This window comes from Sinocyclocheilus anshuiensis, unplaced genomic scaffold (genome assembly GCF_001515605.1).
Source record: "Sinocyclocheilus anshuiensis isolate Anshui unplaced genomic scaffold, SAMN03320099.WGS_v1.1 scaffold407, whole genome shotgun sequence".
NCBI classification, from domain to species: domain Eukaryota; kingdom Metazoa; phylum Chordata; class Actinopteri; order Cypriniformes; family Cyprinidae; genus Sinocyclocheilus; species Sinocyclocheilus anshuiensis.
The window spans coordinates 1,744,206-1,761,155 of NW_015552593.1; the positions used below are offsets into that span (position 1 = coordinate 1,744,206).

A 16,950-nucleotide genomic window follows, 5' to 3' on the forward strand; every position below is an offset into this window, starting at 1 on the left:
CCCACATTGGCGAAGTCACGCAATTGGTTAACGGCTAGTCTATGGTAATACAGTACATCAGGCAGGACATCCAAACGCTCGCCTATCATTCATTCACCACAAATATGGCTTATCATCTGAAATATGTAATTAGCAGCAACGTTGCATGAAGCTGAACAGTAGCGCGCTCACAGCATGACAGATGGAGATGCCGGTGCGGTCACTTGCTCTTAAAATACTAATTTTTGTCATACAGATCAGAGTAATACATCTTTCAAATCTGTAAAGACTCTACATTTATTTGTGTGCACTCACAATAACAACAAAACACGCTTTTGTAAAATAATGAAAGCAACATGATGCACTTTCTGCTGCCTCGGTCTCCGTGAACTTGACCGTGAAACTCCGAGTATATCTTTGCCTTACAGACTGTAACGGGGTGAAGAATCACACGACAAGTAATCTCAATCAATGGGGTCCCCTGGTCGGTCAGGATCTTTGCTGGGATGCCGACTCGGCTGGAGAGCAGGAAGGGTTCCTGGGCAATGGCTTTGGCGGTGGCTTTCCGGAGGGGAACTGCTTCGGGGTACCGGGTGGCATAGTCGACAATCACCAGGATGTGTTCATGTCCCCGGGCAGACTTAGGCAACAGCCCCACAAGGTCCATCCCGATGCGCTCGAAGGGCACCTCGATGATGGGCAGTGGTAGCGTGGCTTATGTGGCCGCCTCCTGATGAGCTGCAGCTGTGACCGATCAGCCTGTGATGAGGACGGCCAGGTGTGCCTTGCTTGTTTCCAGGGCGACGCTGATGAAGCTGCGGGACGCTCGTCTCAAGACATATAAAAATATATCTATAGATAGTGAAATGTCTACTTTCAAACGAACCAATTCAAATGTAAAACAAATATTCTCAGATTATGTAATAATGCATGTGAAACATGCATACAGGCGCATCCACTTCTGTGGAGATGACGAGAAAGCACTTGTTTATCAGTGAATTATTAAAATGTTAATGCAGCCTCCTTACTCTTTTTCCCTGACACATTCATAATCATAGCTTCTGTGGTGCGCTGTGGCAAACTTTATGCATGTGCTGGATTGCAAATGAGGCAGAATGTAAATAATTAAATAAATATAACTATCAGGAGCACAATTGTTTGTTGGGGTGGAAATTTGGGGATAAATGAATAATTGCTATTATATAATAACTTCTTTATATAATATTTTTATATAATATATTTGCATTTTAATTAAGTCTCTTATGCTCACCAAGGCTGCATTTATTTGATTGAAAATACAGAAAATAAATCAGTAATATTGCAAAATATTTTTACAATCAAAAATAACTGTTCTCTATTTTAATATAGTATGTAATTTTTTTCATATGATGACAAAACTGAATTTTCAGCAGCCATTACACAATGTTTCATGATCCAACATTTTCACACAAATATTGAAAAGGTTTATTTTTACTTTTCATTTATATTATAATAGTTTCAAAATGTAACATTTATATATTTTTTATGATGGATTAGCTGGATATTCTGAATATTGGATATTCTGGCTCTGGGACAGAAGTAAAACAATCAAATCTATACATAACGGCATTTGAAAAGTAGTAAAACTAAATGATGAAAGCATGGTAAAAAGTTTCCAAGTCAAATTTTATGTTACCTTCATATATATGCATAAAAGAATTAAACATATATATATATATATATATATATATAATAAAAATCAACCCTTGAGCCACAAAAGTGCCAGAAGTTTAAAAGATTATATCACATTAATGGTTTGGAATAGAAAAAATAATTTCTTTAGAAAGTTGTGACTTTCCTGTTTCCTTCAGTGGAAACTCAAAATGTATTTCCAGGTCAAAGCGACTGATGAAGCAGATCACAACAGTGTAGCTACCAAACTGGTTGTGTAATGTATTTTAGCGACTCAACAAACACCAAATGCCATTTTTCAAGGCATGTCACTGATTATTTAAATTAAAACCCACATATTTATCTTCACCCTGACAAGTGCGGCGAGTTAACTAATTCTGTCGCATTACCATCCTGACAAAGCATTTACTTTCCTCCTTCCATTTTCATTTAGCCTGCTGTGTTAATAAATCACATGTACTTCGCCGCAAACAGAGCAGCTCGTAATTCACCCCAAGTGATTGGCTGCTTCTCCACACCGAACCAGTCCACGGAGTGCTGAAAAATCTGCGTACAAGCATCATATATTACGTTCGTCTCACGGCTCAGTCGCTATTGACTGACAGCAGCAGGCGCCACGTTAATGGGCCTCGCCACCGAGACGGATTGCGGCAGTAATTGTCGCACGTGTAGATTGCCATGTATAACAGAGCGCAGACCTACATGGGACCAGAAAGAGGATCGACTGGAGACAGATGGGGGCAATTCTAGCGCGGTGCAAGAGACTGCTGGGACCATTTATTCAAATGTCAAATTAGCATGCCGCTGAAAAATGGTTTTGCAAAAATAGAAACAATATCAAATAAAAATATCAATAAAAAATATCAAAATTGCACCCGAGAGAACAGGAAGTGCCAGCTTTTTGGTTGCTGGAGCTGCATTGTTGCTATTGTATTGTCGTGCATGTGGTTTTGTTTGGGGGCTGCGCATGTACCGCGTTCACAACATCTCCCACAGGCAGAGAAATACGCGGCAACAATTTGATTTAAGCGCGGTTCCTGATCACTCCTTTTGTTGTTGAGAATGCTGTGTCACTAAACTGTCGTGCTCGGCTGCTCTCGGGCTACTTCTGAGCCAGGAGCTGTGATTAATGGAGACTAGCCAGAAAGCGAGTGCTGGCCAGACCTGTTTCTCTCAATCCAGAGGCATAGAAGGGCAGAAGACCATTCAATACAAATCACAGCGATGCAACACTCACCATCCTTCCTTCATCTCCTTTGGGCCCCTGGAAAAGAAAAGCACAGAATTATCCTGTGAAACCTTATTTGACCTTACGGCTCTGTGTGCTATCAATTAATCCAATCTGTGTAATTAGCTGGATGACATCTACTTAGATTTGCTGTCAAACAGTAACAAAAGAGCCATGAGGGAATTATGCTGACAGTATTCTGTTCCAAAGCCTAGTGAGCTGTCGATCTGACCGGGTAGAGCACAATTCAGAATTTAAGAATCGGATCTTTTGCATTTCATGAGTGTGAATTTTGAATTGAACTGGCAATATACCCCAGGAAGTTTAATTGGTATGATCGGAATAGAATTTATTGACTTGTAATTCAAAGAAAAGAAAGTTACACAAGAAATGAATGTTAGGAAGTTTGTGACAAATAATTACATTATGATTGACTACATATGCAGAATACATTCATAATTCATATGTAGAATACATTTTTACTCAACTGATTAGAAATATTAACTCAGTTCAGTACAATCAAAACAACTTATAGATTTTAATTTTGCCATAGAGCACCACAAAATGACCACTACAATGCTATTAGATAAATATTTGACCATTCAAATCTACTAATTAAATAATTGTATTAAGATGTTGATGCATTTTGGGAAATCTTATGGGAAGTGTCCTTCCAACAGTTTGGAGAAAACTTAATTTGATAAAAACAACTAATGATATAATGAATTATTCCTTGTGTGTGTAAGCACACTTGGCAATAAAGCTCTTTCTGATTCTGAATTAATATATATATTGAACATATAGTATATATTGTAATTTGAATTCAAGGAACTAGAACTAAAAGGAAACTTAATCAAATGTAAAAAAGTCTAGCTTCAAGCAAAAAATGTAAAACATAACTGATATTATTATTATTATTATTATTTAACATTAATTTTAATTGATTACATTTCATGTATTAATAATTAACACTAAAATGCATAATTGATTAATTATTCACACTAAAATGCATAAAAGCTGCACTTAAACACTGAATTTTGCTTATATTTATTTGTAACTCCGCTTCCACTGCAATTCCACTGTCAAATATCTTCTTTCAAATGAGTCTACAATTATGCATGTAACGCAAAGGCCTCATTAACGGAGGTTAACAAGTTAAATTCAAATTACAACTTGAATTACAATTCTGAATTCCCATTTCCTTAATTATTTAAATACAGCAATTAAATAAGATTTTTAAGCATCCTTAACTGAATTCTGAATGGTGCACAGCTCTATCTATCTATCTATCTATCTATCTATCTATCTATCTATATATATATCTATCTATCTATCCATCTAACAATTTAAGGCATCATGTGGGCTGTGCATGAGTGACTGTTTATAGTTTTAAAGGGGTTATGAACTGAGAAATCAAAATTTTTGATATATAAATAAAAACATTCTGTAAGTTTCAGAACTCAAAACTTTCTAATTAGTCTAAAAACAGCTTATATTGAAGCCTATCGGCCAAAACGACAGGCTGTGGAATGTGCCACTTTCTGATGTAATATTGTGGCTAAACACCACCTCCGTAAAAGAAGATCAACGCCTGCTTCTACATCGCTGCCTGTTTTCCCCCGCCCACTGATTCGTGCACACAGTATGTAAATGACAAGAGCCAAACCAAACAATAAACTTCATATTTACTGAAGTTTCAGACCACATCAGTAAGAACTTGGTCCTTTTTTCACTTCATTTTATCACATACTCATTAACAAATAAGGCACAATTCATCACAGGATCTTCTAAAAGATTTAAACTAAAAGACAATGCTGTGCTGACTATATTGGATCCAATGTCACAACATACAAGTGTGAGTAATTTTTTTTATTATGTGGTCGCTATTGCTTTGTCTTGTATTACAGATCATTTGATATGTACTGAGTGGGCTATTTTATAAATGTATATATTGTTATATATATTTCTATATATTTCTGTTTTATATATTTTTAATGTAAAAATCTTGATAACATCATAAGTGGACCTCAGAGAACAGTACAAAATAAAAAACAATGGCAGTTCACGACCCCTTTAAATCATTCACTTATGAGGTTTCATGATGCTTAGGATGCTGAGTTTGTAGACCATAGACAGTGATGAAGCATGCTAGGTTCTGCAAAACAGCCTAAACCGAGCTGCATTAGACATAAAATATAAACACCAAAGTGAATTGAGGCAAATTGAACCACTTTTTGAGATGACAGCCAAGAGTGCCTCTAATTTACCCTATTTCCCCCAATAAAACAAGACTGAATATTATATTCGAAAGCTAATTTTACCCTTTAGCACACCAGTGAGCTAATATATCATGACTCTGCATGCTAACACAATCCAGTCACATCAAACGTTCTCCCAATCACAAGCGTCTTGATTGTTCAAATGAAGTTCAATCGAAGTTTAAGTGTGCTTTGTCTAAGTGTGGTCTCCTCCAGCTGCGGCACGTCAACAGGAAGTGTCACGTCCCACTTAGAACAAGTTCACTTGAGGATAAACCGAAACAAAGCACCCTGAGGGACTTGTAAGCAGCTCTTTGAGTCTATCGCAGTGAGTAGGGAGATTGGAGAGTGTCCTCTTTCAGACCTGCTGATAAGGGTTTTAGCATTTCCAGAGTTCTGGGCGGTCTGGTAAAGATGGCCCAAGAGGGAATACACTCTTGTTCTTCATGGAAAGGAAGGACACATTACATACAGACTAGATAAGTGTGCGTGTCGCTGCGTTGATAAGCTAATCGGATGATTCCGCTAGGGGAGAAATGCTCTTTTATATGTATTTCTCTTTTTTTTCCTGTTAAAGCGCTGCATTTCAATTACCCCTTCTTTACAGGCAGCTACTTTGTTGACTATGTGTGACGGGTTTGTTTTGCCCTTCTCCCTTTGGGCTGCTGTCATTGTCTGAGTTTCAGATTTGTGTCTGTGTGGCCGTGATCCGTCCTTGAATTCATGCTGTGTAAAACTCTTGAAATCAGGGGCAGACAGCAGCTAAACGGAATATAGATTCCCAAATCAATGTAGCTTCTTTGTGTATTGACATTTAAACTTCATTAAAAGTGCAACAACTGATTCCCTGTGGTGGGTTACGTTCAAATAACTATATATTTTATGTGGGATATAATAAAAAAAATATGACACATACTGTTGGCCCTGGTGGTCCGGGTTGACCTGTATTAGCTGCTCCATTCTGTAAATAATAATGAGGACAGTTTAAAAGGTATAAACAATATGACCAATACAGTTACAATCTAAAATATTGTGTGTTTTAGTATCAGGTGAAAGTTATACCTGAATCTTATAGAGACTGCTCATTCCATTGCCCTCTGCATATGGGACACCCTAAAAAAAAACAAGTTTACAAGATTTTAGCATGTTGCTAGGTGGTTGCTGATTGGCTAAAGTCAAAATAACCTGCCCAAATCAATATGATATTATAGTTTCCAGATATGTCACAGATTCCGCCTTCAAATACAAGTCAATGAGATTTTTCTCCTTATTTATCATTCACCAGTCTATAAAATCATAAGGGAAACAAACTAAATTCTCTAATATTAAGATTTGAACCTGTACTGGTCCCTAATTGAACTCTTCTAAAGCCTAACGTTTGGAATACAAATGTCAAGAGAAATCAAATTTTCTTTTAAAAAAAGTATATATAAATAAAAATACTTTTTAAGTCTTTAAAATAAATAAATAAATAAAGCCTGTTGAATCATACTGTTATTTACATTTTAAAAGGATTTTTAAAAGAATATGAACTATCAATCAGACGACAGAAGGCATGAAGAAGATTGTGTGCAACAGATTTTTCAGTTTTGATCATGTTGATAATTAAGAGTTCTTAGAAATTGATGTATCATGCAAGCTTTATAGGGTTAATTGCGTTAAATTTGTTGGGAATACATACAAATTGCTATTAAAATGTCAAACTTTCAGATCTGAAAGAAACTGCAAATACAAGTATTCAAAAAAGTCTACGTTATAGTATATAGGCCTATAAATATAATTTTTTTTTTAATCAAATACGCATCTCACTTGTGCTTTAAATATAATTTATAGCTAAAGTGTCCAATTTTTTTTCCATGTAAAATTAATTTTCCCCATTCCATCTTTATACGCAGAGATAACTATGAATAAACCACTTGTAGACTGATTTTCCCAAAATGGATAAATACTGTTGCACAAAAATTGCTTATGCCGAGTTCACACTGCACGATTTTCAAACTCGTCGGATCGCCGTGGTTTTCACACTGCGTGACTATCTGGGGTAGCATTCAGTTGCTGCTGTGTTCACATTGCACGATGGATCGGCGACAGGGGGTTTCACACTGCATGACTTCACGATAGGAAGAATCGCCGACAGCTCTGTCTGGTCCGCAAACTACGTTTCACAACAAAACACACGCGAGAAGTGATAAGGAAATAACGCGAGAACCCGCGTGCGTCAGACCGGAGTTCTCGCGAGCAAGACTGTAATTCTAAAATTGTGCAGTGTGAACTCGGCATTAGTGTTTTGCAAAACTCCAACCATGTGATGCTAGACTGGAGCAGAGCTATCTGTTTAGTGACTAATGAAAGACAGCGGGAAGAGGTATGGAAACCTGTAGGAAAGCATTCATTATATTTTCAATTACGTTTGCAATTCCTAGTGGTGTAGAAAATGCACACTTTAATTCAGAACTTACAGGAGGTCCAGGAGGTCCGGTTCTGCCTTGCAGTCCATCGCTGCCCTGGAACAAAAAGACATTTATTTTCTTTACATGCATAACACAAACTGCCTCTCCAAACAAAGTATACGATTGCATTGAGAGTCAGGGCCAACGCCACACTGCAGTGTTAGAAAATGTTGTGAATAATAACAGGTTTCAGATAGAGCATTTGGAAGTTTTGAGGATAGACTCAATGCCCCTTGGCTCTATTGGGTTGGCTCTCAGTGGAGCCGATCAGCTGATGAAAACTGATGAAAAATGCCTCTATTTCCTTTCTAGTGCACACCACCAGCTCGTCGAACACATTGAGCGGCATATTCACTATCTCCTGCTAACTGTTTGTGAGAGTATTACTTCAACCATTTATCAGGCAGTGTGTGTGACTCATACAGATGCAGATGGGTCAAAGTACTATATTGTTGGGGAAAGCCAAAGAGAGAAAAAGATGTGCCTTACATTTTGTTTTTATCCCACTCTAAAATTCAGTTTAACTGTAGAGTTTTTAAATATAACATTTAGGATGATACACAACAATTTACTATCATGTTGTGCTAAACCTGTATTAACTTTCTTAAGTGGAATAGAAAATAAGCCGTACAAAAAGATACACAATATTTCAGGCCTTCTGAGAACATCTGATCATTTTGTGAAAGAAATGGTCCAAATTTTAATTTGTTATTCTTTTTTTTTTCTCAACAGCAGCCCTTCGAAATCTAGTAGTTTACTTATTCACTTGACATTGTCCATGTCCATAAACTTGTATTCTATGGAAATGTAGCATTAACAGTTTGCAAACATGTTCCATATGTGTTCCACAAACAATTATTCCATGGTCTATGTGAATACTGGATTCTGGTTGGCTGGCAGGTATGCAGTAAAACCGTTTAATGCACAGGTAGTTCCAAGTCAGTTTAATCACCGTTCTATATAAATGCGCTGCTTTAATTGAAGCACACAAACCCACACACATCACTCGTGCGCACACACACACACACACACACACACACACACACACACACACACAGAGAGAGAGAGAGAGAGAGAGAGCAAGAGCTAGAGCGAGAGAGAGAGAGTCAGAGATTGCAGATCGCACAAACTTGTCAACGCTTCCCCACGATTTTTATGAATAAAATAGCCTAGATACTAGACCACTACATTATATTCCTCAGCAATGAGGTGGTAAAATCGCTGTTTTTGAAGTAGTCTAATTAATTGTTTGTAGAGAGAGACACACAGATGCAGCACGCAGGTAACGCGCACACTAGGGCTGCATGATTAATCGAAATTAAATCGTAAAGGCGATAAATCGCGATTAGGCAGAAGCTGCGATTATCATGTGTATCTTTCAGTGAAGCACGGTTCTGTGATCAGCAGTAAATCTCCATCCGAAGGCCAGAGGGTGCTCTCGTGCTGAAACTCCAAATAAGCCTTTCAGAAGAAACCCGTAAGATTTAACTGCTTTCATTAATTCAACGTGACTAATAAACACACGACTACGACAATATATGGTTTATCCGAGTTCGACTTATAATTTTTATTATAATGCAATGCTAATCGACATAGCCTTTATCACTGCTTAGAATACTATGAAATATGTTGCGTGCCTTATTCTGTGTAAGAAGCCACATCACTCTATCAACAGGATTTATTTCAAACACTCAACTGACACTATGAAGTGAGTTTGGATTAAAAACATGTTATTAAATGTGGTATTTTCACGTGCCTTCAGGTGGAGCAGCATTTACTACACAGAGCCGTAGTTCACTGACAAGCTACGCAAACAGTTTTCATAATCACAGAACGATTTCTTCGATTTCATAATCGCGCGATTAAATTGTCTGCGATTATGAACGCGATTTTGCGTAGCTTGTCAGTGAACTACAGCTCTGTGTAGGAAACGCTGCTCCATCTGAAAGCACGTGCTGGAGATTTGCTACTAATCACAGAACCAGTGGTGTATAAAGTACCTGAAAGCCATACTCAAGTAAAAGTACAGATATCTTACCAGAAAATCTAAAAGTACAAGTAAATGCAAATTGGAAAAGGAGCAAATAAATATATATAAAAAAAAATTTCATACACAGCTTGAGTAGCAAGACTGTGTTCAGCTTTAACTCTTTCTTCCATTTTGTATTTTTGGGTAAGAATAAGAAGCACTTCATCCGGTACTTAGTGCATTTAATTTTAACATTAAAAAAATAGTCGAAATGTGAAATTAAAACCGCCAGTAGGTGACAGCAAGTGACTGTTAATGAGTGAGTCATTGAGATTCAACCGATTCATTCAAACGACTGATTCATTCAGGAACAAAGCATTTGACTGTTAATGAGTGAGTCATTGAGATTCAACCGATTCATTCAAACGACTGATTCATTCAGGAACAAAGCATTTGACTGTTAATGAGTGAATCACTGAATCATTTATTCAACCGATTCTTTCAAAAAGCTGATTCATTCAATAAGTAAACACTGTTCATTGCTCAGAGACGCAAAACAGTGCTCTGATCTTTATTTTGAACTATTTTCGTTGGCAAAATTGAGCAAAAACAAGCAATATTATGTCTAAAATGTAAGTCACTTACTGCTTTACTGAACTTGTATAAAACTGTAACGAAGTATTATTACTTCGTTACATTACACCACTGCACAGAACCGGCTTAACTGACAAGATGCGCATGACAGTCGCATTCAATTAATCGTGCAGCCCTAGCGCACACAACTGTCATCTCTCTCTTTCTCTCGATCGGTCGATAATTAATTGAAATAAATGCTATAATTCATTCAAATAAATGTGATCTTACCGCACTATTTCATCTCTGTGTCTGATTTGAAGCGGGCAGAATGCTAGAGCTAACGTGTCGTAACTCACGAAAATAACTGTCATTTTTACCCATTCGGTCAAATATTGTGCTGCAAAGAGCAATACTGGTTTTAACTTGTCTATAACTTGGCAAATGACCATGGAATAAGCGGGATAATCAACGGCTTGTGTCTGTGTGGCCGTGATCCGTCCTTCAGTTCCTCCACTTCGTGTCAGGTGGTTCTTTGCCTCCAAGTCATGCATTTAAAATCCTTTAATGCACGGCAAACCGTTGATTATCCCTTACTTACACTCTGCCTGGGTTTGAAATAGCATTATCTTTTTTTAAGGGCCTTAATATTATTTTAAAATCTTAAAGCAGAAATTATCACTTGATTATGTTTACCCGTTCTCCCTTTGGTCCTGTGGCCCCAACAGGTCCTGGTCTGCCAATCAGTCCCTAAATGCAGAGGAATATGCATAAGGATCATTTTAATCAGATACATCGCTGGGGGAAAAACAAAACAAGAAAAAAAAAAAAAAATTACCAAGGAACTAAACTAGCCGCCATATAAAAACCATAAAATCATGATAATATTTATTTTTGCTGGAAGTTTCTAACCTGTGGACCCATACGGCCTGTGGATCCAGGCAATCCTGGCACACCTGAGGACCCCTGGGAACAGATGAAAATAATTGTAGCTATAATTGATAATTCATTCTCTATCCCTGGACCAATCAACTGTGAGCTTGAGGCTAGATTTCAACAACAATAAAATGAAAATGTAAATAAAAATCCATTGGTCCATTGGACAATATACTATTCGATACAATGTCAGCATTGTTTCAAATGTGAATGGGTACAAAACAAAAGATGTTTATTTAAATACCTATTGAAACAGCAATCTACTCAAACAACTAAAATCACTTCATTTCAGATGCACAGTCTGGAAAATAATGTGTCTGGAGCAGCAGTATAGTAGTCAACTATGACACATCAGACAAGTCCACTAACTGTAACAGGATCAGTTTAGCTTTGTTGTATAATTTTGATAACTCACCTCATCACCCTTGTCCCCCATTGGACCAGGAAAGCCCCTCTCACCCTTCACTCCCTATATGACAACGAGACAGATGGACAAATCGTTGAGACAGAAAGTACACTCTCTTGATCTCTTATGATGCTCTTACACATTATTAATGCTCATCTCTAGACTCAATTCTTGTCTGTCACTGAACGTCTCGCATTCATGCACTCTAATGTAGATTATGCAAACCATTTTGTTGCTATAATTGTTGCACCATTTGTAATACATTGGCCCTGCTATGCCTTGTAACAGAGGAAATGTACTTCCAGAATTGCAGCTAAAGGGAAGACTGTGGATATATCTGGGGCTCATGTGTCTGCCAATCACACGATTCTCTTCTCTAATCTCTGATTTAGGGCGGCTTACCTTCGGACCCTCTTTTCCGGGATTACCAGCTGGGCCTCGAAGTCCCTGATCCCCCTGGCAAAGCCAACACAGAACGTAAGGAGCCAGGTCCACAGGACAGACATAAGAATATACAGTGGCTCAGGAAAGTATCTGAACACTTAGGCCGCAGTTAATGTATGAATGTCATCATGTGTTTAAAAGATCAACAAACTGGAATTAATTTTAAAGAACGAGAAGACAAGGTCATACAGTATTGCAAGTAAAACATTTGAAGTTCTCGTAAATTGTGGCCCAGGAAAGTAAAATTAGCTTTGAGAAAATGTCAAGCATCATTGTTTGCAAGTGCTGATTCATTTGCAGATTTTGTGGTTATCTAATACAATGACATGCAAACTCTTTATATACTTTTTAAAGCCCTTGTATAGCAAATCTCAAAAACTTTGTTATATACACATGCATTTCAAATAACTGGACTGCAGAAATGTCTGGTGTATTATAAACAAATCATTCATTGCATCAGCCAGAAAGGATGACAGCAATCAGTGCTAGAAAATCTCAGGTGGAGGAACAGAATTTTAATTAGTGAGGAGATTAAATGTGTTTGCAGCCAATTTTACCTTTTCTCCATCCATTCCTGGGATACCTGGAGCTCCAAGGGAACCTTTTTCTCCTTTCTGCCCTGGCAATCCTGGTACTCTGGTCTGACACGCACTGCAGGCGTTCTGCCAAAATCACAAACACACACAATGTAAGGTGCAGAAATCCCACTTTCTCTCTTTTAATCTTTTTCTCCTTCTGTTCAGATAAGCCCAGGATGTAACACATCACAAGATTAAATGATGCAGATAAGAAAAATTAAAGGATTTTCTCATATGCTGAAACAAAACACATCAAACTAAAAATTTGCAGGTAAAATTAGTTTTATTTTAAATGCAAACTTATCTAGTTTTAAAATACATCTTAGTGATTTGCAATGTATAAAACAGTAAATTATTGATCTAAAAATAATTAAATCTAAAATATTTTTAAGGACTAAACTGTGTCAAATGCTAAAGTTGTGCCAGTTGCAGTAACAATAAAATTATAGATTTGCCTCAGAATGCAGGAAATATTAATATAAAATATATAGTCCTTTAGTAAAAATGTTAATAATATGCAACAAATAAAATTTCTGAAACAGCATTGTGCATTTGTAAATTATTTTTCTCATGTATCTTTATATCTGAATTTAAAATGATTTAAAAATTCTCACATGATTCAACTTACACCTTGACATGGTTTTGTTATTTTGAGAAGTGATATTTATATGATTGTGTCATAAATGCTTCCTTATAAATTTATATTAGATATTTTGAAATATTATGAAAAGGATTCATTTTACCTCCATCTCATTTCTTCTAAAAGACAACGGAAGTAAAACGTGGCACCGTTTACCTCACTCTTACTGTGGAAAAACAGTAAACGTCCTTATTTGTGTTCATGAGCTCTACACAGGTTTATCTGCTTCTGTATACTGACCTTTATTGCATCTGTGTAAGATTTATGTTTGCCCATCTGGATATATGCTTTTAGCAGCTTGCAGAGGCACATATGGCGTGGCAATCAAGCTTTGCCCACTGCTAAAAACGCTAAAGGTCAAACCCAGACATACAAACAACTCACAGGCAGAAAACTTGATAAAAGGCATGCATTAGGGAAGTACAATTTTTTCCCAGATTTTAACCTTGCCAGCCTGATGCATTCACCTCAATACATTTGCCCACTGATACAGAGAGAAACAGCAAAAGCAGAAATGAAGGTGCTTTCAAAAGCGGTTTTGAAACTCGGGGGCAAGTAAGCAACCTTTTTCTCTTCTGCTCTTTTAAGAGTGAAACTGTATACCCGACCCGTGAAGCGTAATCAATGGTTTACCGTAATGGGTCGGCATTTCACATTGGATGCACTTTTCGTACCCAGCACCAGTGTGTCTCTGAAGGTAGCAATTTACTAGTGCATTAGTCCGACCTGCTCAATAAGTGCAGGGTGATTCAGGAACCACATTTATATTTGCGTTCTTTGTGTAAGACTGACAATTAGCAAATTGCATGTGACCGATATAGCAGTAGAGGTTTAACATTAATGGAGAAAAGAGGAAATTCGTACACAAATTCAAGAAGAGTCAGAACACATGACCTAAGTGCTTTGACATTTTTAGATTTCGACATAAAACTGTGAGCTTCAATAAATAAATACTATTAATTTATTTAAAGGAATATTTCACCCAACAATTAAAATAGACAGAATGTCAAAGCTGCTCTATACCATAAGCAGTGAATGATAATTCATAGTGCAAAATTAGCAAAGCTTTTTATACAAAAAAATAGAAAAGTAAAATATACATAATTTATTTATTGACATGACTCAAGCTCCAATTCAAACTCTGCAGAAATCAGTCATAAACTTGCCTGTTCTTTTGACATTTAAATATGTTTTGATGCATTCCCTTTCCTTTGTGTATGAAGACACATCAAATCCAAACCGGAGATAAATTACAGTACATAAGCTACTGTAAGTAGCTCTCTGTGTTGTTGTGGTTGACAGTTCAGTCCTAAGAATCTCACTGCATAATTTTTTGAGCAAATGGGCATTTATCTTGTCAGAAGTTTCTTCAGTCGCATAGAGATGAATGTATGATGCCCAAACAGAAACATAAAGAGCAGTGGAGGAGGAAGACAGAACAGAAAGCACTTATAAGGAGGAATTACAGAGAGAGCGAAGAGTGAAAGTTAAAAGAATGTTTCTTTTTCTAAGTGCTGAATATACATGAATGTAGAGAGCAGACAATTAAATAATTTATAACAGTTCTTCGGAGCAATTTTAGATAAAATTGGGCTTTATATTACCTCTGGCTATATTCTGTCATTTGTGTTTTGTTACTAAAATATTGTGTGTAATAGGAAAGGCAATGTTTCTGAAATCTTATGGTTTAATAGAGGGGAAAAAATGCAGGTTACATGGGGTAAGATCTGTCTTAAGATCCACACACAATCTGACTGAAGGGAACAGAATTTTAAATAGATTTTTAAAACACCTTCGGTTTGAGATGTCAGGTTTCAAAGTCTGCAAAAGTTTTGCTGATATGCATCTCAAAGGGAACTTTTTGGGTACAGACCTAACTGTAAATTCAGCATCTTTTATTTCTTTTTTAGTTCTGTTCATCATAATTCATACTATTAATATTTAGCATCTGCTGCAGTGAGAACAGATAGCTGGATGAAACAGTACCTTTAGTAACGTCCCCATGTCTCCAACAATAGGTAGTGCTGTCTGAAAAAGAAACATTTAAAGCAGCATAAGAAAATGACACGCGATACAAACACAAGTATTTATTTTATTCCCTATAGAGTGCTATGTCAATATAATATTCCAACTATTTTAATTAGCAGAGCAACAACAAACAAAACAACTGTACATATTGTGAGTAACCGAATATTAACATTTCTAGGAATGTCGAGAAAAAGGCAAAAAAAAAAAAAAAACTAACGTTACGAATCGGTTTCTCCAGGGGGTCCAGGGGGTCCTGGTCTGCCTTGTGGGCCTGGAGGTCCCTTTCAGATTAAGACACATTCAAGATATTTAAGAATTCTTTATATAAAATACTTCATAGATATATGAATAAATAAATATCTTGATATTTTCACCTTTTGACAAATTTGGACTCAAAGAAATGAGAACACTTCTCACCATAATTCCTGGCGATCCAAGTGGTCCTGGAGGTCCACGAGGACCCTGTGAAGAGAACACCATCATGTAAATTAACTTGCTTCAACATTTTCAAAACAAAGAGTTTCAATCTCTGTCTTAACTTGTATAAGATCATAAAAAATATGCAATATCAATGTGTAAGTATATTATGCACAATGGTATATAATTGACATGCTTGGTCTACATGTAATTGCTGTTTTTTGGATGCTAAATGATCCTTTACCTGAATTCCTGGTTCTCCTTTAGATCCCATCAGACCCTAAAAATGTTCAATTAATAAATGCAGGTGTCTTATATATATTGTTTTCAGTCTGATATGCAAAAACACTAAATGCTAACATCTAAAGCTACTTGGAAAACTTTTATATAGTGTGAACTTTATGGCTGTCTGTGGGAAGTATGTGGGATGAAGAAATGATAATGCAGACTGTATTTCTGTGTGAAAAGTCATTGTCGTTGCAAACCTGTATGACTCCGTGGAACAGATTAAAGCCATTGTCAAGCTCCAATTCTGACAAAAAGTACCATAACAGTTGTTCATTTGACTTGTACACGTTCAATGCTGTATGATATTTTTGTATGTGGAACAGACTGAAATTTCAGCTTTTGTGTTCCACAAAAGAAAGTTTGGAACAACATGAGAGTGAGTAAATGACTATTTTCTGTTTTGTGTGAACAATCCCTTTAAATGAAGACAATGTTTGTGAAGTTACTCTAAAACAGGTACTTACAGGGGGTCCAGTGATTCCAATACCAGGTTCTCCTTTTTCTCCAGCATCTCCAGGGACTCCAGGTACACCTCGCTCACCCTGGTGGAGAGCAAAAAAGTTCATTCATCCAAACTAAATTAACTCCAAAACTCACAAAACACAGTCAAGTAGTGCCGGTTTATGTAATAAAGCTTGGCTGGATAATTATTGTGTTTTAAAATGAATTTGTTGCCATAGCAACATTATGAACATATTCAGTCAGTATGTAGTAATGTATTTAAAATCAAACCCTTACAAACAGATGCTTACACAGTAGTAAAATAAGAGCTTTAACGAAGCGTTCTGCATAAGCAAATCATTTATGACAGCATGCAACTGGCTTAAATACATTTTCAGGGTTTAATACAAGTTAAGCTCTACTACCACAGACAATTTCGACTTGCAACTCAGTTTGAAAACTGTATTCCACAAATGTAGCTTTGTTTTAAACTTTGGGAATGAGTCAAAATGGTTTTCTGTGGTAATCAACATTAATGTCACAGATGCAATTAGATATGGCGTTTAACTTTAATTATTCACAATGCTGACATTTCTTATCACACCATAAAAAAAGTGGACTAAAAGACAAAGCACAGCACAGGG

At 36.7% G+C, this 16,950-nt stretch overlaps 2 protein-coding genes across 3 annotated transcripts in view; both read right to left on the reverse strand.

Annotated features, from left to right (window-relative positions):
- Nucleotides 1-15,155, reverse strand: part of LOC107665583 (collagen alpha-1(XIX) chain) — a 41,564-nt gene extending 26,409 nt beyond the window's left edge. For both annotated transcript variants that reach the window (XM_016456504.1, XM_016456503.1), the window contains exons 1-10: nucleotides 15,119-15,155; nucleotides 12,472-12,576; nucleotides 11,873-11,926; nucleotides 11,480-11,533; nucleotides 11,041-11,094; nucleotides 10,825-10,878; nucleotides 7,596-7,640; nucleotides 6,199-6,249; nucleotides 6,053-6,097; nucleotides 2,888-2,914 (exon numbers count right to left, since the gene is read on the reverse strand). In XM_016456504.1, the coding sequence (XP_016311990.1) occupies nucleotides 2,888-2,914; nucleotides 6,053-6,097; nucleotides 6,199-6,249; nucleotides 7,596-7,640; nucleotides 10,825-10,878; nucleotides 11,041-11,094; nucleotides 11,480-11,533; nucleotides 11,873-11,926; nucleotides 12,472-12,576; nucleotides 15,119-15,136 (507 nt within the window). In that variant the 5' untranslated portion in view covers nucleotides 15,137-15,155. The remainder of the gene's footprint in view (nucleotides 1-2,887; nucleotides 2,915-6,052; nucleotides 6,098-6,198; nucleotides 6,250-7,595; nucleotides 7,641-10,824; nucleotides 10,879-11,040; nucleotides 11,095-11,479; nucleotides 11,534-11,872; nucleotides 11,927-12,471; nucleotides 12,577-15,118) is intronic.
- A 223-nt stretch (nucleotides 15,156-15,378) lies between these two features.
- The window catches only part of LOC107665562 (collagen alpha-1(XIX) chain-like), a 103,048-nt gene continuing 101,476 nt past the window's right edge, over nucleotides 15,379-16,950 (reverse strand). The window contains exons 28-31 of the mRNA XM_016456484.1: nucleotides 16,330-16,407; nucleotides 15,822-15,857; nucleotides 15,578-15,622; nucleotides 15,379-15,441 (exon numbers count right to left, since the gene is read on the reverse strand). Of these exons, the coding sequence (XP_016311970.1) occupies nucleotides 15,379-15,441; nucleotides 15,578-15,622; nucleotides 15,822-15,857; nucleotides 16,330-16,407 (222 nt within the window). The remainder of the gene's footprint in view (nucleotides 15,442-15,577; nucleotides 15,623-15,821; nucleotides 15,858-16,329; nucleotides 16,408-16,950) is intronic.